Source organism: Streptopelia decaocto (assembly GCF_964273445.1).
Source record: "Streptopelia decaocto genome assembly, chromosome: 6".
Taxonomy (NCBI): domain Eukaryota; kingdom Metazoa; phylum Chordata; class Aves; order Columbiformes; family Columbidae; genus Streptopelia; species Streptopelia decaocto.
This window is the reverse complement of record NC_138660.1, coordinates 57,349,471-57,376,656: the sequence shown is the minus strand read 5'-3', so window position 1 is coordinate 57,376,656 and position 27,186 is coordinate 57,349,471. Positions and strand designations below refer to the sequence as shown.

At 39.0% G+C, this 27,186-nt stretch overlaps 1 protein-coding gene across 4 annotated transcripts in view; it reads left to right on the top strand.

Moving 5' to 3' along the window:
- MYLK (myosin light chain kinase) overlaps window positions 1-27,186 on the top strand; it is a 208,371-nt gene that overhangs the window by 81,800 nt on the left and 99,385 nt on the right. For 3 of the 4 annotated variants that reach the window (XM_082056741.1, XM_082056743.1, XM_082056744.1), the window contains exons 3-10: window positions 5,872-6,079; window positions 7,798-7,846; window positions 9,235-9,400; window positions 12,706-12,871; window positions 15,663-15,699; window positions 17,631-18,205; window positions 20,261-20,476; window positions 21,610-21,744. In XM_082056741.1, coding sequence (XP_081912867.1) covers window positions 5,872-6,079; window positions 7,798-7,846; window positions 9,235-9,400; window positions 12,706-12,871; window positions 15,663-15,699; window positions 17,631-18,205; window positions 20,261-20,476; window positions 21,610-21,744 — 1,552 coding nt within the window. The remainder of the gene's footprint in view (window positions 1-5,871; window positions 6,080-7,797; window positions 7,847-9,234; window positions 9,401-12,705; window positions 12,872-15,662; window positions 15,700-17,630; window positions 18,206-20,260; window positions 20,477-21,609; window positions 21,745-27,186) is intronic. The other variant, XM_082056742.1, reaches the window with a different exon arrangement.

The window sequence follows — 27,186 nt, the reverse complement described above, 5'->3', positions numbered from 1 at the left end:
ACCATCAGCATTTTTGATAAATGATTTCTCTGTGTTGCAATGAATGAGGTACAGGCTGAGAGCATAACTTTTAATAGCCTCAAGGGCTACATATCCCTAAAAGTCCCAAGACAAGTGGAAAAGTCTATTTTTCATAGCCCTTTATCAGTGCGTATGTTAATTAAAATAACTAAAACTTCCATACACTTTGTCTAAGTAGTATATTTGGTATTTTTCTATCTGAAACATAAATGGGTGGTTTTCATACCAACTTCTCACTGAAAATCAGGTGTCAAAAAGCAGTGTTACTTAGTTGCAGGAACAGCAAACCTGCCTGGTTTAGGCTATTAAATACTACCTACTATACCATGTTATTCTTTAACAGCCTATAAAGGAGACAACCTTCCTCAGGTATGCAAATTGGCTTGACAGTTACATTTTAAATAGCGTTGAAGAATACAAAATTGAAAAGAGAATATTTCTGGCTTTCAAACGTAAATTCAAAATCAGTTTTCATTTGATGGATTGCACCACCCAAATACAAGTGGTTTTATTCAATGATTGAATACTTCACTTACACAGGAATAATTCTGGATTTTGTGGAGTTAAAAGCAGAGGTAGTATACAGAAGTAGCAGGACAATTGAACACTATGTGCTCAGAGAGTCTAGATGTTTTAAAATTCTGACTTCATGGGAGAAAGATTGTTTCTTGAGAGGAATGTTAGTTATTAGGGGAATTCATATTGCAGCATAAGAAATCATTTCTACGAGAGTTAGTTTCAGTAGCAACTTCATAACAGTTGTATCATTGCCAGTATCAGTACAACTTTGAACGTGTCTGTCCATATATGGTGTAATTTGGGAGGATTTTGCAAACCAAGACTTCTTTTTGGTAGCTGTTTTCTTCCTAATCTCATTGTTCGTGTGTTGATGTTACCTTGAGCAGCAACACAGGACATTTATGTCATCCTTAACATCAAGAACTGCACACCTCAGCCACTGTAACGAATGAATCATGTAATGTTTGCCATAATTTCCAATAGTCTTAAAGTGTTACTGTCAAAGTGAGAAACATTCATAACAGTATATAACTCATCAGTGTTTCACAGCTACTTACTTACGCTTCGGTTTATTGTCACTCATGGGTGACTCTTTTTGGGTGCTGTGAGTTGCGTTTATTGTTATCCTCCCTGGAGCCAGCAACAGTTATTACAAAGCTGGATATCTGTTTTGACTTAAAAGCAAGAGCCAAAAGAGTGCACCTCATTGCCCTAAACTGCTACAACTGTGATGCATTTAAGTAAGCAAAACTATGGTTTTCTGAAATTGGTATATAAACTGCTCTTTTATGGAGCAAAGATACAGCCCAAGTTTTAGATAATCTTTCCTGCACTTGCAAACGATAAAAAGGGTCACTGAACATATTTGACATTGGTGATCACCTTTAGGTTTGTGACAATAGGAACTAGTTTGTGGCAGCACATTTTTTAATAGTACTATCCTTTAGTGTACAACTTCAACTGTATTTTTTCTCCTTATTTCTTTTCTTTGGGAACCTACCGCCATCCCTTTTCAATAGTGTTCCCCCAGACCTAGATGCAGAACTGAATCTGAACTCTGGAAGTTTCACAGGCAACAGGTTCTCTCCCAGCACTTTCTACTTGCTGTGTTGATGCATGGAGCAGAAGGCCTGTTTTACCTTAGCAGACTTTTCCAGCAAGGCTCTAAGCAGTTGATGGATCCAGACAAAATCTCAAAACTCATGTTTGTGCTAATACAATGGTTATTTGCTGCTTCCTGTCAATTTTCCACTTGTTAGTGTTGTAGAACAGGTAAAGAATAGCTGTAGCATCCCTGGGACTGGCAACACTCACACAGACCAAGCTGTAAATAAAGGTTATAGCCTTCTGCTGCTGGGCATTAAATAAGGAGATAAATTTCTTTTTGCTGTGGATTTATTCAAGGCAGATGTTTTTAGTGAGCTCTGGAAAGGTTAAGAAGGAATATAAAACCTGCTGCAGTTCTGGAATTGATCCATTAGGATCAAAACCTAGTAACCAGTGATTCGTTTAAGGGTCCTTGACACTTTTATGGCAAGACTATGTATTTCAGAGAGGGCTGGCTCAGTTTGAAACACATTCCAAAACCAAACCTGAAATAAATCCTTGCAACAGAGCAATTCTGTAAACTTCTGCTTTCCCATCATTTCATTTTTGACAAAAAATGAAAGAAAAAAAATACAGAATTTGGGAAGGGAATGACTTAACGTTTTGAAAGGATATGGTATGCTGATCACCTGTGTTTGTAATTTTCTGTGTGGCATTTTCTCAATGTAGAGTTGTAGATGAACGGAATAATACAGACACAGCAAGCATAAAATAAACACACATGGAAGGAATGGAAAAATACTTAATGCAGGCTCAGCCATGTGATACTGGAAGGGCATGTATAGTGGTCTACTAGAGTTTGACGGTCAGGTAAAAATGGCCATGTGTGGTCAAGAGAGACTTAATAATATCATCATAGAATCATAGAATACCAGGTTTGAAGGGACCCTGAGGATCATCTGGTCCAACCTTTCTTGGTAAAAGCATTGTCTAGACCAGATGGCCCAGCACCCTGTCCAGCTAAATCTTCAAAGTGTCCAATACTGGGGAATCCGCCACTTCCCTGGGGAGAGTGTTTTCATTATTAAAAAATACTCTCTTGCATCCAATCAGAATCTCCCCAGGAGTAACTTGTACCCATTACCCCTTGTATTTTCCATGTGATTCCTTGCAAAAAGGGAGTCTTCATCTTCTTTGTAGCCACCCTTAAAATACTGGAACATGGTGATCAGGTCTCCCCCTAAGCCTTCTTTTCTCAGGGCTGAACAAACCCAGTTCTCTCAGCCCTTCCTCCTATGGTGGCTGCCCGTTCCTTTGATCATCTCTGCCTTCCTTCTCTGGACCCTGTCCAGCCTGTCCATATCTTTTTTGTATAGTGGCGACCAAAACTGACCGCAGTATTCCACGTGTGGCCTGACAAATGCTGAGTAGGGTGGGTTAATGACTTATTTGTCCCTGCTGGAAATGCCCTTGTTGATGCAGCCCATCGTCATCTTGGTTTTCGTTGCTGCAGAAGCACGCTCGTCACTCATATTGAGCTTGTTGTCACCAGGACCCCCAGATCACTTTCCACAGAGCTGTTTCCCAGCCAGTTAGACCCCAGCCTGAGCTGCACTCCTGGATTATGTTTTCCCATGAATTTAAAACATCATGTTAGATCACATATATTGACCATAATTATCTGCAATATGGATTTTTCATGCTTTAATAAGCCAACAGCTATTTCAGTAGTGGAATGCATAGCTGATAAAACAAAAAGAAAAATTGGAGGAAGGTGTTTCCCATTACTTCAACCCCAATTGTTCTCTGGGACAAGTGATGGAAGGTTTATGCTAGAGAGCTTTCAAGCTGGGTTGAATAATACATAGAAGAAACCATCAGAAGGAATGATTGTGGACTGGAAAACACATGGACTGGTGTATAATTGATGACTTGTATTCACAGGCCAGGATCTTAGCTGTTAAGAGATGGGACTACACTAATGTTCATACGTGTTTTTTCATACCAATTCAAGTGCTACTCGGTCATTTTACTGTATTGTATTACTTGAAATTTACTTACAGTTTCAAAGCCATTTTGCCTCAAATATTTCAAATCCAAGAAAACCTTAATATCTAGTGAAGCAAAAATGAAAAGTAAATCTCCACTCTAACATACTCTCTCACTCTGGATAAGTCACTTAATCTCTCTTTTGGGTCCTTAATCTAAAATGAAAAGATAGGTAGGAGAGCACTGACAAGTTAATAGTAAGAAAGTCACTTTCTGTACCAGTGAGCACATTATCAACTAACAAGAGTTACACTACTGTAAAAATCTCATATTGATGCTTTGCAACTTCCATCTTCTGATAATGAGATGTGCTGAGAAAAATACTTCTAGGAGCCTGCCCTCTGAGTAAGCACGAAACCAATACACCAGAGTAGCACTAAGGAGCATGGTTGAGTGGAAGCTGCTGTTTTCTGTAAGGCACAGCCGCAAAGAGATTTAGAAAGATGCTATAGTATTTTTAAATAGCAGTCAACTCCCCACTGCACAGGATCCCACAGCATATTCTTTATAGAACGTGGCTCTTACTCAGGTAAAGATAGACTAAGAAAGAACTTGAGAAGTTTGTACCAGAAGTGGAAAGTTTCTCCAGCTTATTCAGCATATTCATGCTCTTGGCAAACATTAATGCCCTCTATATATATATTGAGTAAGCAGTGCCAGGAAGACAGGGTTGCCACATCAATGGCAAAATTAATTTGTCTGAACTGATACTGAAGGAATTAAAGGAAAGAGAAAAATTTCTGACAGCTGTTGGTTAAGATCCAACAGATGAGAAACCCAGCTGGAGACAGGTGGGGCTGGATTAAAAATGAAAGGTTTAGGAAGAAGAGAAACTTAGAAAGGGTAAGGTTGGTTAGCTAAAGATTGTAATTTGGAAAGTAAGTGCTGTGCAGTCAGAAGAAAGTAGAGCTGAAATGCTGATTTGAAACTGAGAGGAGAATGCTAGGAGGAATTTGTGCAAGCCACAACCAAGCCTTCTTCCAGTTGAGACAGATCATCAATATTTTACCCACCTGGAGGTTGAAGGGACATCCTGTTCACTTGCCAAGACTGGATAACATAGTTCAAAATGCAACATTGCTCCTTTCCCAGTGAGCAAACACAGCCACAGCTATTACTCATCCCAGCTCATCTTGATCCACTCAGTTACTTTATGACATGTAGGCAAAGGATCAAGGAGTCAGAAGATGGAGAAGTAACACATCAGAGTGGGGAAATAGGGAAGAAGGGGGGGAAATATTGTAATAAGGAGTTGCTATGATGACTGGGGAAGTGTGCTAAAGTGACCTTCAAAGAGGATGACATCTCTCACAAAGCAGAGGAAGAACCTTTACCGGATGCGTTAATTCTTTCTTGGAAACTGGTGTATGTCTGCTTTTCCCTTTTTTAATGAAAAAAATCCGCAGATCCTCAGCAGGTTTCAACAGTTCAGCTGAAATCAATAGCTCTATTCTCAGTTATGCCAACTGAGAGTCTGCCTGCAAATCTGAAGGTATCATTAATACCATAGCAGGCAAGGATATATTAATACAGTTGCTGTTTAATGAGCACAGGACTGGCTCATTTTGTTGAAAACTCTTCTTTGGGCTACCAGTAGATCACAGTAGATCACAAAACTCTTGAAGTTGAGCAGTGTGTTTGTGTGAATACCTCTAGGTCTTTATAGTCCTCCTACCACTGTAACATGAGAATGACCCTTAATGGCACTTTCTCAGATGGCAACTCCTTATCTTCTGCTTTTAAAGATCAAGACAAATTTTGGTATGTGTCTGCATTTCTTGCCTGTATATTGTCAGCAGCTAATATATCTTAGCACATTTGAAAACTGCAGGGGTCCATACAGATTTACAATATAAGCCTGATCCTTGGCTAGAAACCATGCTGGAAATTTTTGGTCTTTCAATCTTGCATATTAGAGAGATAGTAGCACTACAGCCCTTGAGGATGGGGACCCAGGTGTCAGAATTATTCATTGGCACTGTCATTGTGCTTCTGCAGGTAAACCATTCTAGTGGGAAACTTTTCTGTGTTGGTATCTGTCTTATGATTTTAACAGTTTGACTTATCCAAGAGTTTTTTCATTTTATTATGTTCTGCCATTTGGCTTGCAAAGAGTATGTGTTTAACAGCTCCTGTGTCAAGAATTTTCCACTGCATTGCTAAATGTCCAACATTTCTTCCTAATGCCATCATCTGTTGTGTTTGCCTTCTTTCTTCGCTCTCACATCTTCCCAGGTCAGAGGCTACCCAGAGCCTCAGATCACATGGTACAGAAATGGGCACCCTGTCCCGGAGGGGGACCATTATGTCATGGACCGCAGCATTCGGGGGATATTCAGCTTGGTAATCAAAGATGTACAGGAAGGTGACAGTGGTAAATATACCTGTGAGGCTGCAAATGACGGTGGGATTCGTCAAGTGACTGTGGAGCTGACAGTGGAAGGTAAGAGGGTACTTATAATGTTGTGATTATTGTAGCATTTTATTAAATGAACAAGCCGTGTTAAACTGTCTCATTAAAATTGCAACTGTACACACATGCTTTCTCACTGCTGCAAGAGCTGCTTTTCACAGCTTCAGACATTTTGCAGGGAGCTACGATCTCTGGCTGGATAAAGTGTGTGTTCAGTTTCAGATATGTGTGATGATGCTCAGGTAACAAAAGACCAAGCTTTAAAGACTTCTCTATAAACGTAATTTCTATGGACACCACCACTCGGGACACAACAAAGGCCTGGAAATTTGGCATTTTCTCTCAGGCAGTAAAAACTGTGGCAATCTTGGTTCTTTCACAGCCTATCAGACAGGCACACTGAGGCAATGGGTTTCTGGAGTTCTCCATGCGTGCTTCCATTTGCTAAGCTGAACGGCTGGTTGTAATTGCACGCTTAATGTCACACAGGAAACAGCCAAGATCAAACCCAGGAATTTTTAAGAGAACATCTGCATATTAGATAGTTGCAAACTGCCAAATTTTAAATGTGAAGAGTGACACAAAGCCAGGGAAGGATGGAAATCAGTTGTACTGCTTCTCTCTTTGGTCATGTTAGAGATCTGTTGAATATCAAAGCTTCTCAGGTCAATACTTTGTGTTGAATTCTTGAAGCAAAGCAAAAATCCACAGCAATCCTGAAACAACCAGCATTTGGGTTTATTCAAAGTCAAAATCTCTAACAGATATCCTCAGAGTACATACTGAAATATGCATGGACCTGACATGATTGTTACTGCCTTCTGTTGTAAAAATTATGCTTTCCCCCCCCCGCATAGTTTTAAATTGTGACAACTTCTATGAATGACAGTTTCCATGGAGGTAGAAGATTTTTTTAAAGCTGTTTTTATAACAGCTTTTCTGACCTGGGCCTTTCTGCAGTTTAAAAGCAATTTCATGGCAGTACCCAATGACTGAATTTCTCAGAGTTTAAGAATTACATGCTCTTTGTTCTAAAAATCCCTCTATAGAGCAAGATAGCAAAGAACAGGTTTTTTTCCTGTTCTCAGCAAAGATATCACTATGTGTTGTTGACTGCTACTTGAAAAAACAAATGACTGAAACACAATCTACTTTTTCTATCCTGCATGGCTGTCCTATCTGACAGCAACATAGATTCTTATAAGGCTCCAGAACACTTATTTTACAAGAAATCCTGTGTGCAGTAGATGGCGCTGAGCTTACACGACTTCTTACACCTCTCCCTGTTGCTCACTCCAGCAAGCATTATAAGCTACTGTGCTTTAAAAAGAATAACTTTACAGAAATGGTAGCCTGGGCTAGTACAGGACTGAAAAAAAACAAGTTAAATAAGACCTCTTTCAGAGTCCAAAAACTTATTTTTTTTTCTGTATTAATTTGAATTACTGCTGTAGAATTCAGACACAATGTTTCATTCACTTGTTTAAAAATATTTTTGCATGAATACTTTGCAGTGTTGTTACTAACTGAGGCCAGAGGTTAGACGGTAACTATGGTAAAACTTGTTTTTGAAATTGGAGAGCCTAATTTTGGGCTGCAGATGACATAACTTTATACTGCAGGTGTTGCATTCCTCCTTTATGTGTGAAACCTGGAGAAATGCATATTTTACATAGTCTTTAGTATCTGTAATTCCCAATGGTCTTGATAGGCTCCTCATCTCCTGTCTTTCTGGTCTGTGCTTACAGGAAACTCCTTGAAGAAATATAGCCTGCCATCCAGTGCCAAAACCCCTGGGTAAGAAGTCCACTGGCTTTGATGTTGTTTAACAAACACCTGAGTATGTTTTAGTAGGAAAACAAGTAAAATTACTCTCTCTAAAGGATAACCACTTCTTCCCATTTTAAGTGCCTCTTGCGCTTCTTTAATACACATTTATGCTCCTTTTTAGTGGTAACATGAGGAAGATGATATTAAAAGCTATCAGATATTTATATTATATGATGAATATACATTTTACAGTCACTTTTCTCTCCCAAGAATTTTTACTGGTCCTCTTGTCCATGTAAATCCTTTCATTATGGTATCATCTCTTACTTAGAAACCTCAAGCTGCCTATATGGCAACCATCATGTCTTGGCAGCACCATGGACTAAGGCGATGCAGTCTCTGTTAATATCTGACACCTGGTAGAAATGGTGAGGTATTGTCACATCTTACTTGCATGTGGTAAAAGACCATCTGGAAAAGCAGGTCTTGAAAATGGTTCCATTTGCTTGAAATTAATGCTTTAAAAAAAAAAAAAAAAAAAGAGAAATCACCATCTGCCATCTGCTAATATGTGTCTGTGGTACCAGGGCTTCAGAGCAAAGAGTGTGAGTGTTCCCTTTGATATTAACAGACTTAAAGTTGCACCTTTATTTTTTGTCTTGCTATAATACTGCCTGATGTTTGATGTTTTATGGCTGTGTCATGGAGGTTTTTGGACTGCAGTCACTGATGTCAGGGTAGTTTCATTCCACATGTCGTTTCCCAGCTGTCCCATCCAAGTAAGTAGAGCTCGGCATTTACACTTAACAGACGTTTACCCTGGATATGCATGTATTATACTTTGGTTTTGTGCCCTTTACATGTTTGCTTTGCAAACGTTGTAGTGAATGAGATTCCAAACAGAAGCCTTCCCCAAACCAAAAATCTTTACCAGGACATGTCAGAAATGTCACAAAAGCAAATTGCTGATTCATAAATCAGAAGTTACTGTGTCATTACACTCAATGTCAAAACAAATTACATGATAAAGAACTGTGAACAGTTATGCACAAATAGCCTTTTAGGAGGCAATTAAGAAACAGAAAAGGGGGAAAACTAAACGTATGCAGTGTTTTCTTTCATTTGGTTTGCCCGGCTCTGCTTATAAACAACCAAAATTGTCCCCAGGATGTGTTATGTGAGTTATGCCTATGCTGGATGAGGGTGTGTAACACCACATTATTCAGTTGCATGAGGAATCAAGAACAGTCATCACCAGCATTTCCATTTCTTCCATTGGCCAAAACATAGTGTAACTGTAATTTGCTTACCACCAATTATATACACTCATTGGTCTGAAATGCTTCCTGAAGTGTGCTCTAACCACAACAGCTTCCAGTTGTTCTGTAGAACCAGGATGTCAATTGTCTTTCCAGGGGAAGACTCACTGTTCCATCTGTGGAGCACAGGCCAAGCATCTGGGGAGAGAGTCCACCCAAGTTTGCTACAAAACCCAATAGAGTTGTTGTGCGTGAAGGCCAAACAGGCAAATTCTCATGTAAAATAACAGGACGACCTCAGCCTCAAGTAACTTGGTTTAAGGTATGATTTTTAAAATAAATAAATAATGTTTTCTTTCTGTTTTGAAATTTTCTGGCTTGAAAGGATGAAATGCACTCGTCACTGCAAAACATTATGGTGGGAATTTACATACAAGGAGAGAAATATTCTTCCTCATTTTTATGCTGAATGAGCACACAAAAGATAATTGTGTTCCTTCTCAGTATAAACTTCTCCTTTATCTGTCTCATTGTTGAAAATATCTGCTCAAAAAAACATCTGAAAGTACCAAACAAGAACCAGGTTCCATTATAAAACAGCAAGCATGCGACATACCTACCCAAAGATCTTACTAAATAGATAGGAAAAATAGACAAAAGATGGCAAATGTGAATATTGTCATAATCTCTGTTTTACAGAGAAGGTCTGAAGGGATTTAATGCTTTGACTGTGGTTGCAGAGGAGTCTCTGACAGCTGTGAAAATTACAGCTGTATTTCCGAAGTTCCATGTCAGTATCTCAGCCATAAACTGCCTTTTTTGTATCGCTCACATTGGGTTTTGCCTGTACATTAGAATGAAGATGATGTTTGTAAAGAAATAAAATTGGATTGTAAAGAAAATTTACTGTTAAGGAATTAACAGATACGATTGGATTTCAGCGTGCATGATTATTTTGGAAAAAAAAAAAAAATCCAAGGCAGATGAGCAACAGTTCAACTGCTTCAGTCTGACCTTTGCTGAAATAGTGATGGCAGAAAAGTGTCTGACATAAATAAAGGAGATCTGAGCTATCAGTTTCAGATCTGCATTAAAATGGGTAATTGTGAGCATTTGTCATTTTAAAAAAATATATATATTAAATAAGCAATATTTACAATTCATTAGGCTTTTAAAGCAGCAGTGCACACTGAAGCCCTAGTGCCCCCTTTGGGCATACACAAGATTTCCAACCACTTTTTTTTTTGTTAATAAGGAGAGAGCTTTCGGGTGATAATTAAATACTATGCTGATGAGGCCATTGTTACTGAAACTATTAGTATTTTAGAGAACTGTAATTAATTTGGAGGAGCACATATATGACTTCTCTGCTGGCATCCTGCTCCCCTTCAGCCTTCATCAGACAGTTGCCGTATGTATAGTAAAAAAACCCAACAACACCACCTGCTTCCAGGTCATTGCTTTATTCCAGACTTAGCCATGTTGTCGGTAAGACAAGAATGACAGGACACATCTCGGAAAACAAGCAGCCTCTTGCTGCGAAGCACTAACTAAGACAATAAGACTTCTCCTTCAGCTGGGGGCTCCATCTGGGGTCTGCTTCTCCCCCCAGTTGCCAGCAGTTCCTTTGGGGCTGCTGGCTCCCTGGGCAGTCTGCGCCACAGCTGCGCCACAACAAACCGCTTCCAGTCCCACTGGACTTGCTCAGGTTTTCCAGCCATGCAACTCAGCACAAAACAGGATTTGTCAGTCAGTTCTCTTTGTTCAGGGCTGCGTAGTAAACAGCAAGTAGTGACCAGCAATCCAACAGTTGGGATCTACACCTGGTACTTCTCCATACATGTTTTTGCAGTTTGTTAGAGGTTATATTATATATTTTGCAATTGTTTGTCAGCTTCCCTAAGGTGTTATTCTACAATCTGGTATTCATTGCCTGAGCAAATGAATGAAGTATGCAGAGTTCTTGCTATTAGCAGCTCCATGAGTTCTGTTCATGTTTATGTCCTTAAAAATCATATTTCAAGACTTCCAGGTCTGCATGTACTATTCTGTAAAATACCACAGGTGTGTTGTTCAGGAGTTGAGTAGTCATGCCATTGCTGGCCTGCAGACACCTAGTCCACTCTCTTGAAGTTATCCTCAACCCATTGCTTTTGTTTAAATTTATTTTATTTAGGCTTTCATAACATCATTTTAGCACCTGTTTTGAGCACCATGAAGCTGTCTTTCAACAATTCATATACTCTGTAAAGTGCAAATATGCTGTTGCTTTTTAACAGAGTTTTATTTGTAGGCTGTTGTTGTGAAGCGTGTTTTTGCATCCCTGTTCATAAGGCATGGGTTAACAGGTAACCATGCATGTGCTTTGGCTGGCTGCAAACAAGCTCAGGCACAAAGTGTTTCTGCTCCTGTCAGGATGGTGCTGCAGGGTCCTGCGGAGTGGTAGGAATTTCAGCTCTGCCTCAACATCATGGGAAAGAACTTACATGACTGCTAGACCACATCTGGCTAGTGCGCAGCCAACACAATCACCTCCCATCCAGCACGGAAGCTTTATAAACAACTAAAATGTCACTGTTTAGAAGTAATGAGTAAGCTTTTGTGTACGTCTTACTCTGCTTATTGTTTTCTTTCCCCTTTTCTCATTGTTACATTGCAAAGAACAGAAGCTTCTACTGTATTGCCACCAAACCCCTGATGTGAACTAGCTTTTTTTTTTTTGTTCAAATAGGACTTATAGCACCCAGGTAGAAGTACATCGATAGAGACTTCAGCAATGACAGTGTCTGAAAACATTGTGGTGTTTCCCAAACGTTTACTGATCAAAGCCCTACAAATCGTAGATTTGTACACTTTCCCTTCCTAAACTTAGGATAGGAAGATCTGTGGTGCCTGGTAGCAGGGGACTCCTTTAACTGATGGTGCTGAAGCAGAAGCACTGATTTACTCACAAATGAGGTGTTGGTCAATTATTTCATAGAATTTAAAGGCAAAAATTGTCATTCTGACCATCTAATCTGTGTAACAGAGAGCATAGAACTACATGCATTTCTTCCTGCCTCAAAGCTGTAGCCTTTGTTTTAATTCCTGTGTGGCACCACAAAGGAGCTGTGTTGTAGCAATGCCTCCTAATGTATGCCTACTGCCTTCTGCCAGCCTCACCTGGCCGCTGATGAGGTCATCTTGTGAAGAATTTTTTCCTCTTGCTGAAGTGATACAGCATAAAAGAGTTATTGAGGGATAGAGGACTACTCTCCAACTTGGAAGTTTTTGCTTAAAAGTGTAATGTTTGACTTCCTGGAACAAACATGAACAGAAAACTGTTGAGTTTCACATACAGTGAAAAGAAATTTTTCTAGGTATATGGATACAGTAAATAATGAAAAGCCAAAACCAAACTGAGATGTGTGGGTGGCAAAATGCAGATAAAAGCAACCTCCTGCAGACGTGAGTTATAGAACTTTTGGACACAGTGTTTTGTTTATACCATCTGAGTATTATTGATTGAAGGAATTTGGCTAAAAGATAGGAGAAAGGCATTTTGACCTCATATTTTACCAAAAAAGTTCTTTCTCCCCTTTTCTTACTAATAGCTAGCTGTCTCATGGTGTCTTGTGATATTTGCAGGGTGATATTCTGTTGCAGCAAAATGAGCGTTTCAACATGTTTGAGAAAACAGGCATCCACTTCCTGGAAATCCAAAATGCTCAGCTCGCTGATTCAGGAGTTTACACGTGCACAGTGGTAAATAGCGCTGGGAAGGCATCTGTGTCTGCAGAGCTCACCGTTCAAGGTACAGCACAGAGTTTACAGGACAGAGCACAAGTGAACCAGATATTGCTTTACAATATCTTTGGTTGTGTTCTCAGTATAAGCATTTGGTTTTCCACACTATTTTCCTCTCTCTTCATTAAATGATACTGTGATAGCTTGCAGTGCCATCGTGTTAGTTCAATGGGAAAAAGGCTATCCAAATTCTTGGTAACAACCTTCTTTAAAACCAACTTTTTATTTCTACTGTGATTTTTGACCTCCATATGTGTTGAACATATATTTTAATTTCAGAGAATGAAAGCCTTGTGCTTGTCATTATAATCAGTAATTAATTTTGTATTTGTTGAGTACCAACACCAGATACATGTTTATACCAGCCCCACTTTGGGAAACAAAATTGTATCTGTATTTGTAGACCAGGAAAGAAAAGTAAAGGAGCATAAGACTAAACTGTAAGAGAGAAAAAGCAGCTTAATAAAGTTAAAATCCAGGCTTTCTAACTCCCAATCCTGCTTAATTTCACTGCTGTTAAAGGAAATAAATGTCTTTGTATAAATAATTTAGGAGACATATATATATATATACACACAATCCATTTTGCAGTTTGGTGCTGCTTAGTATGTCCTTTGCATCAGCCTAAAAATCATACAGCCTTCAGCAACCACACTAAAGAGGAATTTCATCAGTCAGTGGGTAAACAGTCACTGGACCCAACTAAATAATTAAGTCAAGAGCTGCTGGCTTCAGCTGTAGTCATAAGATCAGTGGGTTACACACACACCCAGCAAGGATTTTTTTGATGCAATATTTTTAGGTTCACATCAATCCTGTCACTCTGTAAGACATCAAAAATAAAAATAACAAGAGGATTTACACTTGAGATTCTCAAAACCACAACTAGTCTTTACGAGTTAAAGCTGTACTTTTTATCTGTAAGTTCCCGTCTGATGAAGCCATTGTGGAAGGAGCTTCTACAGGTTGCCTATTCAACTGATGTTTTATAGAATGGGCCATTTTGTTCAATAAGCCTTTTTTTCTAAACATGAAACTCAATCCTTACTTGCTCTCCCTGAAGTGTTGAGCTGTCTGTTGTGCAATGGGTATGTCTGCCTTGAGAGCTGATGCGGAACTGGGGTCACAAAGTCAGTTGTGGTATATGTTTGCTTCAGATGCTGACCACATCTCTGAATAATGCAGGCATTCTTTCTTGGATTAGTACAGGTCACTAAAAAGGGCACTCTCTTGCAATGTACTTGACTAATCGGATGATTCCACTTACCTAACCACGATATATAATACCTAATTCTTTCATTATCAATTAAATCAGGTCATAGGAGGTGGTTCAAGGTGCTAGCAGACAATCAAGTGGCTCAGAATTACTACATTTTATTTTAAATCCATGCAATCTCATATATAGATAATCTTCTTCTAAGAGTTAAATTTTTCCCCTAAGTTCCAATAGCAGAAAGTGGAGAGGAAGAGGAAAAATGTTCTTTTAATTGACAGGGTTGCATGGTATTGTTTGCAACAAGAAATAATTCAACTTCTTCTGTATTTATCCAGTCTCTTTTCAGCATTAATTTTTATATGAAGAATTTAGTTTACTGTTTATTGACAGGTTTATTTAAGTGAAGCCAATGAATTATTTCCCTCTCTCACTGCAACTATTGTGTGTGTGTAAATATATTCTTTTAGTCACTCTGAATAGTGTGGCAAGTTCAAGCATTTAGATGTGGATTTTTGCTTGCAAAACACAGTGGAAATCAGGGTATCATTCATCATATGTTTTTTGACTTTTTCCTGAGGAAAAGACTCTGAAAGCATTTTTGTGGAGTATTTGTTGATGACTTGCAAAATTTATTATCTTGTAAATTCATTATCACATGTATCTCTGCTGTAGTTTCTAGTCTAATAGCTGACAACTGCGTAGATGCAACCTTGATCTGATCAGAAGAAAACAAGCTGTATCTTGTAGATTTAACTAGGGAAAAATCGAGAGACTTGGTTAGTACTTGACCTGGGGTGGTATTTCTCCCCTCCCAACTGTTTATTATCTCATGCTGCCCCCCAGACAAACAAGTACTGTCAAGGTTTGAGAGAATGCATGGAGGATTACACACATATGAACTAAGAACATGCCCTATTACAATGAGGAAATTGATGAAGTACCTTGGCAAATCCATATAGCTCAGGCATTTTCCCAGATTTCCTGGTGGTGTCACAAAGTGAAGAAATGTGATATATAAGATTTTGTGTTATTCATATTAAACATGATAATACTTGCTACACACCCAATGAGTTGGTAAAAGTTTATAGGTGGGCGCAGGTTTGGGGAGATTTTACTACCGTTAAATTGGGTTTGTGTTTTAGCAGAGGACAGCTGCAGCTTCACTGCGGGCATGCCCAGATGTAGTACTGATGGTTTGTCTTTCTCCAATTCTACAAGCTCTGTGGAGTTCCCATACGATTTGATGAGCTGCCTCCAAGCTGGAATCTCTTGCTTACCTCTCACCCCTAACAAGGACCCTTTGAGGTTCACAGAAACTTTAGTTCTCAAGGGACTTGGGAACTTACCTGACCCAACAATGTCTCAAAATGGATCAAGCCCTCTTTGTGTTTCAGCCAAGCAGCTTGCTCTTGTCCATATAAAATTTCAGGTGTGGGGATAGTGAATCTTTACTTCAATTGATTGAAAATATGAAGAATGAAGGTTCTTAACTATATTATTTGCTTAAAATCTTTCAAATTTATGGAATTGTGTACAGTACTGTATGTTTAAGTTACCTGTTTTTTCCTTTTTTTTTCTTCAGGTCCAGATAAGACTGACACGTATGCTCAGGCACCATGGTACGTTTTTACTAGAGTACTTTCTCAGAATATTTAATCGCAGTGCACTGATTTTGACATTTACGGCATGAGTCTTCCTCACAAAATGATAAATATTTTAAATCAGTCTGTATTTAGAAGTTGATGTTTACTTGGGATTAGATTCTCTCTTACTGCCAAATTCAGTTGTCCTGGTAGACTCCTATGAAATAGTTGGTGGAACTGGTGGCAACACTATGAAGCACAGAGTTCTGGTCTGTTTAGGAAAGCAAAATTTAGATGGCTTTATACTCACTGTCCCCATGTAGCCAAATACTTACATATAATCTGAGCAGAAACTATGTGAGGAGAAATGGTCTGTACCAGTTGAACAAACTTCCTCTTTGGAGTCAAAAACCTGCATGCAACTTGTCAGTACTGAAGCTCGTTGTTCTTTGCTGCCATCAGTAAAACGTGGTATGTCCATGGTATTTGCTGATGTCTGAAAATATATACAAAAGTATGGGTAAAATAACAAGAAACAAAATATTCCATATTTTAGGGGTTTATCAAGATTTTTAAAGTTAAATGACCATAATTAAAAAAAAAAAAAAAAAAGAGTAAAATGCTCTGTCTTCATGAATAGAAAATGAAGGAATTAAATGCTCTAAGCTGACTATGTAAGATGCTTTCAGGAAGGCCCGTTGCTTTACAGTCTTCAGGGTATTTAATCTGTCCTCATATGGCTTGGATGGGATTTCAAAATGGCATGTTTACATTGTCCTAACTCCATGTCCACTGCAAAGTGGATCTGAAAATGCCGTGATACCCTGTTTTTCAGGTCTGTGTGAGTTTTAGGAACATACCTTAAAATATGTTTAGTGTAAATGAAACTGTCCAGCCCTATAGCCAGAGCTCCCTGTGTTCTGGGTTCTCCATTGGAGTTTTGCCTCCTCTATCAATTTACAAAAAAAAAAAAAAAAAAAAAAAGAAGTGTGTGTGTATATATATATATATATATATATATGCATCTTACAGTTGTAACTGCAAATCTCGTAGGCATTATTTCTCTAGTACATTTAACTCTGACTGAATAAAGTACCACAATAAATATCCTGAATATCCCCGAGAGAATAAGTCATTGACACTAAGCATAGCAAAACAGAGCAGGGCTAGAAATTACTCCTCTAATTTCAAATATGTCCCAATTCTGCCATGGAGTAATACTTTGGAAGTGTGAGATAGACACAACACTCGACAGGTAAGAGCTTAGTGGTCAGGGCAGTCAACTTCAATGAAGGAAACTTAGATTCAAGTCCCAGTTAGTCAGCTATCCTTGTGCTCCCAAAATACTGAGCAGAAGATCCATAATAATTCCTCTTCCTAATAAAACTGTAGCTGATATTGTTATATCCAGTCAATTGATTTTTTTTTTTTTTGACAAAACCCCTCTCCCTCCCTTAGACTTTAGTCAAGTTTTCTGATCAGTTCTCTTTTGAAATCACCTAAATTACAGGATACCATAATTAGAAACAGTAAATTCAATGCAGAATTTACATTTTAATTTCCCTTTAGGGAACAATGCTATGTGGCATTTTGAGCTATAATTATATTTGACCGCAATTTATTAAAGCATGAGGCAGTGTTACATCATGGTCACTCCAGGGCCTTCTGTAATTGTTCTCTATCTAAAGCAGTGGATGCAAGGTCAGTGTCTGAATAACAAAAAATGTCAGAACCTGAGCAGTGGATTTGTATCCAGAAATTCCAGTTATGACAGTGTCTGAGCACGGATCACGTACTATGAAGCTTTGTCATTCACCTCTTTCAACCATGTTCTTAATCCGTATGAAGGAAACTAAAGGCTAATTAGTTCATCTTCTTTGCTAAGGGCTTGTATGTTTATATTGTTGCTGAGAGTAGTTAGTCTTTATTCACTGTCATATATCTTTAAACTTATCCTTTTCCTCCAGCATGCCACCAAAACCAACAACACTTGCTGTTAAAGCTGTTGAAAGTTCAGAATTCAAACAGGCAACTAGCAATGGGATTGCTAAAGAGCTGAAATCCAGCAGCACCGAACTCATGGTTGAAACCAAAGACAGGGCATCAGCAAGGAAAGAGACCTTGTACATCACCAGAGAAGCCAAAGACAGTAAGCAGGGACAGCACCAAGAAGCCATTGCAGTGTCTCCTCCAGAACCTAAAGAAGGAAAAAAGGGATCTCAGGTCTTGCAGAAAACTTCAAGCACCATCACACTACAAGCTGTCAAACTGCAGCCAGAACCAAAGGCAGAACCCCAGGCCACTTTCATCAGACAGAGTGAAGACAGGAGAAGGGCTGTGCAGCCCCTGGTGTCAGCTCAACAAACCTTGTCTCCGACAGGGCAACTCAGTCAAAGGAGTAGAGAAGGAGAAAACAGATCTGGAGCCCGGAAAACTGTAATGGAGGAGAAGAGAGAGCCTCTGGGAATTCCACCTCAGTTTGAGAGCCGTCCACAGAGCCTGGAAGCATCAGAAGGCCAGGAGATTAAATTCAAGAGCAAAGGTAAAGAGATGAAAGTTATCAGAGCCCTGGGGTTAATCAGGTTCCTCTTCTACGTGTGGGAGTGGGGAACCAATTCCTTCTTCATTGCAAGTTGTTCTCCTCCTAAAGCATTTTGGAAATAGGTGCAGAATCTCATGTTGTTTCCACAATACTCTTCTCAACGCAATGTTCAAAATATTCTGTACCTTAATGTCCATCCCTTCTCTTATCTGGGGTTTCCACAGGTGTATTCAATGCCACTCTTTCTAGGAGGTAGTTTTAGGGTGTCTTATATGAGGGTGCAAGAGAGAAAATGGACGGTACCCTTTCCATAAGTGTAATCAGTTACATGGCCCTCGAGCCAAAAAAAATGATCATGTAAGAATCTACAATCTGTCACTGCATTTTCCTTGTGGCATCTACATATTGGGTCAACTCAAGGCTGGTCTGCATGCTTCCTAGCAGCTGAAATGATAAAGTTAGAATTAAAAGGGAGGTTTAGAGTTTACTCTGCAGAATTTGTCTGGGTTTTAACCTCTCAGAAGAGTAATGAGAGCTGCATTTTGCGCAATCCAGATAGTAGACTTGGAACACTTTTTTTAATTACAGTTTAAAAGAAAGAAATTATCAAACACTTCTCTACTATTTTTTAAAGTAATATTTGCACTTTAAAGTGCAAGTGAGAGAGGAATTGTTTTTTACGTCTCTGGAGGAAAAAAAAAAATCACTACAAAATCACGGTAAATTATTTCATTTCTTGATAGTTGTTGTCCCATGAGTAAAGAATACGATTTATGTGACAAGCCCAGAGGATAAGGAGAGAATAAAATATTCCAAAGATCCTGGCACCTTTTGAATAGTTTGTTTTTTCAGGTATGTTAGTACTGGGAACGTGTATTGACTTCCATCAGAGCATCTCAAAAACTTTGCAAGCTTTAACTACTTCATGGTCCTGTTTGGTGGGGAAATGTAATCCCTGTTGCACAGAAACCAAGGACATCATTCAGTTGTTATTGAAGTCGGTGAATGCCTTTGCATTTGGCTTTGGACTCAAAGCACAAGCTCCTATGTCCAAAGGCAAGGGAAGTTACAGGGGAATGTCCCTAGTGTGCTTTAATAAGTAATCTGAGAAACCCTCTTTCCTGAGAATCCTCTCCGCAAGGGGTGACCAGGGTTGGTTTCAAAGCCACCTCTGATGCCTGGTTGCAATGGACAAATGGACAATGGAAATGCTGTTACACTTTTAAGGAGGCTTCTACCTGCCAGGCTGGATTATTTTTTTCTTCTCTCCCCAGCTTTTGGAGGTTCTCTCATCTCAACTGTTCTTACTAATTCTCTGTGGATTCCAATGTCCTTTTTCTCTACTGAGCAGGAAAGAGAATATTTTCTGAATAGTAACTTCTAGTGGAGAAAATGCACAGAAAAAAAGTACATTTCCTGCTTTCTGATGTACGCAATGGATATTCCAATTTTTGCTGCATTGGTGGGTGCAACGGTAATCTGCCCCCTTCCTCAGACAGAATCTCCTGTGCTTCAGTTTGTGCTCATCACCTCTAGTCCTATCACTGAAAAGAACCTGGCTCTGACTACTTTACACCTTCCCTTCAGATATTCATATATATTGATGAGAGCCCCCTTCAAGCCTTTTCTTCTCCAGGCTGAACAGTATCAAAATAGACAACCTCAGTCGTAGGTTCCATGGATTGCAAAGTACTGCTAGGTGCTCAAAGAAAACAATTTAGCAGGGTAGGAAGGAATGGGGAGAAATTTATTTCTTTCTTTCTCCTCTATAATATCTCATCACATCCATTTTCTCTCTGACTTCTAGAGGAACATTTTTCAGATAGAGGTGCTTGGAGTTTTTCAAGTTGCCAGATACTTGCTGTGTTAAAAGATGGACTGGCTGAGAGGTTTTGGAAGATCAGAAATATCAATCAATCTTTTTGAAGATAGTTTTGTGTATTACTTGCTCATTAAGGTTTGCGTAGTTATATAAATGTTAATTATACCTAATGTACACTTAAGCAAAAACAGAATTACACTAAGGGGAACACGTGTTCATAAGAATTCAAATAGCTGATTGTCTAGTTTCAGGGAAACCAAAACCGGATGTGGAGTGGTTCAAAGAGGGTGAGCCTATTAAAGCTGGAGAAGATGTCCAGATATATGAAGAAGATGGAATTCATTGCCTATGGTTAAAGAAAGCCTGCTTGGGGGACAGCGGATCTTACAGCTGTGCAGCTTTCAATCCCAAAGGCCAGACTTCCACCAGCTGGTTGTTAACTGTCAGAAGTAAGTTCTCATGAGTCCATCTGCACTTTGAAACCTGTGGTTGGGCTTTTCTAAACTGTCAGAGGATGGTGACGGCAAAATGTCTATTACGACTTCTCAATGCAGGTTAATTCTGATTCCTAGCTCTGTGAATAATGTGATGTAGGACAGCCGACAATCCACTTTCTGGATCAGTTTCTCTTCTGACTTGTTGTTGTTTGTATAGATAAAACCATCTCCTTTAATGTTTGTACATAGGGAGGCCTTTTCTCCACTGAGGTTTTTAATTAATGCTTGTATTCGATACAGGTTGCAAAAGATTTTATTTCGTTGTTCAGTATTCAGTTCTTTTTGAGGTATTTAGAATTTCTATAGGACACTGTATATCTGAAATGCTTTGCAAGCACAAACCAATCCTGTTCAGTACAGCAAACATGAAGAAAAGTGGAGGAATGAGAATTGTGTCCTGCTAAATTCAAGTTAGTTTCCCAGTGACAAATTATTTTGAGCTTGAAGGCACTGTCTTACTGGTGTGGTTGAAAGCTTGGTTGGCCTCTTAGCAAATCCTGTCCTCAATTCTCATCTTTTCACCTGGTTTTAGGTTTTGACCTGGAGCTATGATAATGTATGCAACATTTCTCTATTTGCTCTGCCTGAGGTTAAACCAGGATACCCAAGATACTTTCTTTCTGTCTCATGAGAGACCAGTAAACTGCATCCTTAAGCCACCCTGTTTCACTGCCAGCCAGGGGAAATTTGAGAGAGGGACTGGGAGAAGACAAACAAGAGGAGAGAAGAATTATCCTTCCTGTTCTTTGCGCTGAGTTCTCTGGTAATATGTCGCATACACTGATTGGCTGCAGATGGTGGATTATGACATAGAAAACCACCATGTAAATATAGTTTGAGGGCTGTCAATGCCTGCCTTGTAGATTATAAAAGAACCCTCTCTTTATACCAGTCCATTGCTCAAAATTATTTCCCAAAAAAACATTTCACCATGGTTTTGATTTCTTTTTTCTTGCTTGTTTGCATGTGATGAATCTGTTAGCCCAGCCACTTCACCTAAGCATACCCAGAGAAAGTCACTAAGTGGTAAACATAATTTTTTTTCATTTTGGGTTAAAGGAACTCTTTTCATTTTGGTTTTAAAGGGCCTAAAGTTCAAGAGGTTGCTCCATGCTTTTCCAGTGTCTTGAAAGGATGCACTGTGAGTGAAGGGGAAGACTTCGTGCTGCAGTGCTGTGTCGGAGGGGTACCTGTACCTCAGATCACTTGGCTTCTCAATGGTAAGGAATCCCCTGCACACCTGCACGCACTTCCATCTACAGTCCCAAATGCCACTCTGACCACTACATAGCAGGGCTGCAAATACTCTGCAAAGCACTTTAAATCACTGTAATATAATCCATTAGAATATCTAAGAAGGGTAGTTTTCTTGAGCAGTTTTCTGTCTTACTGCAGTTCTCCGGACTGCCCAGCAGGGGACTCTGGTGACAAGATTGTTCGCAGATGGGTTTCCTGGGTTTTGTTAAACACAGCTTCAGACCAAGCTGCAGCAAAGCTTGTGTTGCTGCTGTATCCTGTGCTGCCCCCGCTCCTTCTGCATGGCCTCTGCTCTGAGAGTAACGGGTTGGCACCATCATCCTGCAGGGATAAGTAGTTCTAAGCAAAATAAGTGCAATATATCACTCTTTATGGTATGAAGGAAACCCACACCGCTTAAGATCAGAGTTGGGCCAAAACATCAGTGTTTTGCTTAGATTCCAAGTTATTTCAGAGATCCAGGGAATACACACTTTGGTTAGGGGCTCTTTCTATTCAGAACCACACCAATTCAACACTAGACAGATTTATTCAGTTTAACCCTTGATCAGCTCTGTTACTCCTGAAGCGCAATTGATTTTTTTGCAGACTCTCACCTACCTATCTTTGTGTGCGTGTGTGTAATTTAAAGACAAAGAATAACATACTTTGCCATAAAGCTGTTTTCTCTAGGATTGTTTTAAAATCAATTATTTGCACATCACCTCTGTTTTTCTTTGGCTATTTGGAGTAAATGGGATAACTGAAAAAAGTGGCAGGGCAAAAGAACCATGACCTTGAGACTGGTATGTTCCCACAGCCTGGTCTGTTCCCCTTCCCAATAGCTCCATGTCTGGAATAGAAAGGCCACTGTTTTATTTACAACATGAAACATGTGAGTAAAGGCTCTGACACGCTCCCATTGGAAATAATTTGTTTCTCTGTTGAAAGGCTACTCTGCAGTTCCTCGTTTGCAGACGTGAGTAGAATCACTGCTTTGCTATACAAGAATTACATCCTGCAGCACAAAAGAAGCAGCTCTGACTCACAGGGTCAGTCATTTCACCTTCGTATTCCAAGGGTACTCCCTGCTTGTAAACGGTTCCCTTAGTCAGTGATCGGTGTAGTTATACCCAGTTGTCTTCCACACACAGAGCATCTCCCTGTCTCAAATGACTTTCTGTGTTACATTTCATCAGGCACAGATACAGCGCCTTCATTCATGTAATGGTGTTCTGCTTTGCTAACCAGAAATCCATTGTCTCCTGAAAAATACAGCCTGGAGATCAATAAACAACATGTTTCTGTAGACCTCTGGCATACACTGTGCCCCCTGCCTTTTTTCAGGATTCTGTTCTGCATTTATCTATCTTCTCACTGATCTCAGATGAGTCTGCCCCGTTCAGGTATAACCAGGTTTATATTACATCCAAGCTTCTAACTGCAATTGGATCAATATCACAAGGAGGCAAAAGCAAACTTTTTTTTTCATTTAGTTGGATTTCAAACCCTTAGGGTTCTGTAAGTGAAAGTCAGTGCATTGACTTTGCTCTAAAGTCAAAATGCAGCAATGACTCTGAGTAACAGAAACCCAAGAAATTATAATAATAATAAAAATTAGGGACATCATGTATTATTCTAAAGATATAAGCACACCACTTTCATTCCAGGCTCCTAGAACAGACCACTATAGTTTAATGCTTTTCTGTCTTGCATCTGATTGTGATACATAACTGTTTATACACCATTTTGATACACACTTGAATGGATTATAAACAGTAGTTTAATGCTGATAATTCCATGTATACTCCTAGGGTCATTATTTTACCTAAGGATCAAATTAACTATTGTGATATCCATTTGAATGCAAACATTTCCTTCCTGTCTACCAGCTAGCTAGATACTACAAACTTCTCATATTTATACCCCTTATAAAATAAAGGAGAAAGTTGTGTTTCTGGTCCTGAAATATTACTCCAAGAAGACCTAACAATGTTTTTGGCAAAATGACATGATGTAGTCTTTCATCAACGGGCCATATGAAGAAAACCATATATTCACGGTATATAATTAGAGGCATGCAGACAAATTTTGTTTTAGAAAAAGATGTGTTATAATCTGTTGTCCTAGCTTGGATATAAAGCTTTTTACATCCACAACTGATAGTCTGCGGCAGAGAAAAAAGCAATCTGCTGAGAGCAATCACGCTGCTGCTCAAAAGACAGCACTTTTGTAGAACTCCATAGAAACAATAATCATATGGGACAGAATGTGAAAAGTTCACAAGAAAATATCAAACGCAAATTGTCTTCCCAGCATGACAATGATAACGGACTAGAATTAATTTTTGAAAGGAAGTGAGAAAAATATGTGTATCTTGGCAAAATAATTAATGTAAAGACCAAGTTATCAAGTCATAAGAAACATGAACAGAAGTTTGCTTTGAGAAACAAACAAAAAAAAAGAAAAAAGAAAAAAGCAGAACAGTCTCACTCTTGGGCTGCCCAGCCCTTGATGCTGAACAGCTGGTGCGATGTCTGATCTGCGATCTCTGAGAAATCTAAACCACCTGAGAACTAAAAGACTTGCAACAACTTCTTGTACAATGTTACATACAAGTACTACTTTAGATACTGAGCATGTTTACCAGCTGTGACTATGTACAAATTTAAAACATTTTCCAAGCCCTTGCATAGATAGACCTCTCCTTCAGGTCAACCAAGACAAAAACTACATGATGTATGTTGTGCATTGTCTACAATTACTTCTTAGCATCTGTGAGGATAAGTAGTTTTTCCATATTCATAGACACTGGGCAAATAAGAGCTACCTGACTGAACTGTGGATTTTATTCGAGCTCTTACTCTTCTCTGCAGCTCTACCATCTTCAGTTTCTTTCTTATACTTTTCCCTATTTTAATGATTTAAGGCTTTTTTCCAACTTTTTCAAGATGGTTCTTCTGTTCCATTTCTCTCACTCTGCCCTTTATTTCAAGTTTCTTTCTGAATTTTCACTGATTTACTGGCAAATAGCCTCACAGTAAATTTCTTGTGTTTAAGTTCTGGCCTCACCAAAATGTTATAAATAACTTTTTACTTGTGCTCTCTGTGACAATACTTCAATATGTAGCACCAATTTACTTCAGCTTCTTTAAATACTTTCTTGGTAACTTCTTTTTTAAATTACAGGAATAAGATGTATATGACTGTGTTTTAAATATCTTGATTTTCATATTGCTTGCTGTGTATGTTTTTATTTCCCCTAAGCTGAACTGGACCTCTTTCTGCTCAATTTAAAAACAGTATGGCCATGACTTTAGCATAAAAATTCTCCAAGTAGTGTTTGGTTTTAGGATAGCTTTCTGATCTGTCCAGAAAGCTTCCAATAAATAGGCCAGGGGAAAATTTCCTTTCTTCTGGCATAACATGCCAGCAGAAAGGTATTTTTTGTTATTGTTCCTGCTGCCAAGCTGTCATGAAGATTTGACTGTTCTGCCTCTGGAGAAGGGAACATTTCACTACTGGGAGGGATGTTTTTATTACCTCAAAATATAAGTATAATGAATATAACTTAGAATCTTGCTGCAGGTTATTCCACAGGGCTGATGTGTTTGTTTTCTGGGGTTTGATGAAGAGGCTGTTTTGTAAGTGAATTCACTATTGTATGAACAGTGCTAAAAAATAGTCACAGTTTTGCTGGGAGCTGGAGTGGAAAAGAGGGTGCTCTGACAAAATTTGAGGACACAATGAAGGAGACCACATTTTCTTTTTCCACATAAACACTTGCCCTATTCATTTTCTTATTTAAAACAGAAATAAAAAGGCATTGTTCTGGGTTTTATGATGCAGCTTTTACCCTGAGTGTATTTCTGATACGGTTATCACCACAGCATCATTAAGCACCATTCATAGTTTTGCTGTCAGAATCCCAGACAGGACTCCTGTCAGTTTAAACATTCTACAGGCAGACCAGGAGGCCAGTCCGGTGCCCCATGGCCTCTTACAGAAAGCTTTGTCTGCATGGGCTTAACTCCACATGTGCATATTTGAACGTAATGTTATTCCCACTTGCAAAAAATATGTGATTGGACCTCATAGTTACAACAGTAGCTGAATGAAAGGGAGCTCAAAGGAACTGGTAATAATATGTAACCTGTGAAGAAGGTGGAGAGAGTTAATTCTAAAATTGGAGTCTGCTGGGAAGTTGACTAATTGTTGAATTCAGTTTTTCATGCAGTAGAAAATTTGCTAACTTAACGAACAGATGACTTATAAGAGAACTGAAGACACAAGATCATCGGTGACATTTTACAATATATATAAGTCTTGAATCACAGTGATTTTGGCACATGTTTGTATTTCAGAATGAAACTTTGTATGCAGATAGTGCATAGATAATGACTGCCTGATTTTGCTAATGTTGAAAATCAGACGTGAGAGAAATATCTGTCCCATCATGTAATTTATCCTGCTCATAATGCAGAGCTGGTCATTAGAAACCTCTGAGTTTTGTCCTAATCTTTTAGAATTATTTTAGCAACAAAATCAAGTTTGATCTTTCCTTTTGACCATGATTTCCCAAGTGACAGGTATCTTTGATCAGTCTTGTACAATTTCTTCGCCATTTCACCCTCTTCTCTTAGATGACCCTAATTTATTTTTCCAGCATGATGCTTATGCACAAATATTGGACCCTCTTAAGCATTGCATGCACTGGGAAAGCAACTGATGAGTCAGTATTGGAAACTATTTAATATTGGGAAAACAGATTGCAGAAGCATTTCAGAAAGTAAGGCCAAGATTGATGACAGATCTTGAAACAATAGCAAAGCCACTTTAACCACTTTACACTAACATTTATGCATGTTCCAAACCAATTCAAGGATCAAGTTTTTTAAAATGAACTTATTTAATAGCGATGTCACCATAGGTCTGACTGTACCTGTCTGTTACCAAACTATACGTACTATAGCATAGATTGACTGCTCATGTAAATCAGTCTCCTGGCTCCATTGTAGATTTTGCTGTCTCTCTTGTGATGTCTTCCACTACGAAATGCTTGATGGAGGACTTCAAGAGCTTCTCCATGACCAACACATTTTGCACATCTAGATGATAATGCTAATACCTAGTTCAGGCAAAGTGCAAGATAGAGACAATGGCTGAAGCAAACACACAAGATATTTCTTTTCTTATCCACCTGAAAGAGAATCTATTTAAACTACAAAGATTAACCCTTCTCCTCTTGCTGATACTCAGGCCAACACCAAGTGAACCTAATGGTAAGATTTGTCTGGCAGCCAAATTCTGCTTTGTGTTTGGGATGCTGCTGTTTATAGTCACTAGAGAGCAGTGGCTGTGCACTCACCAGAGAGCAGGACTTGGCTCTGCACTTTAATACACTAGCTGGTGTTAAGTATCCAGAT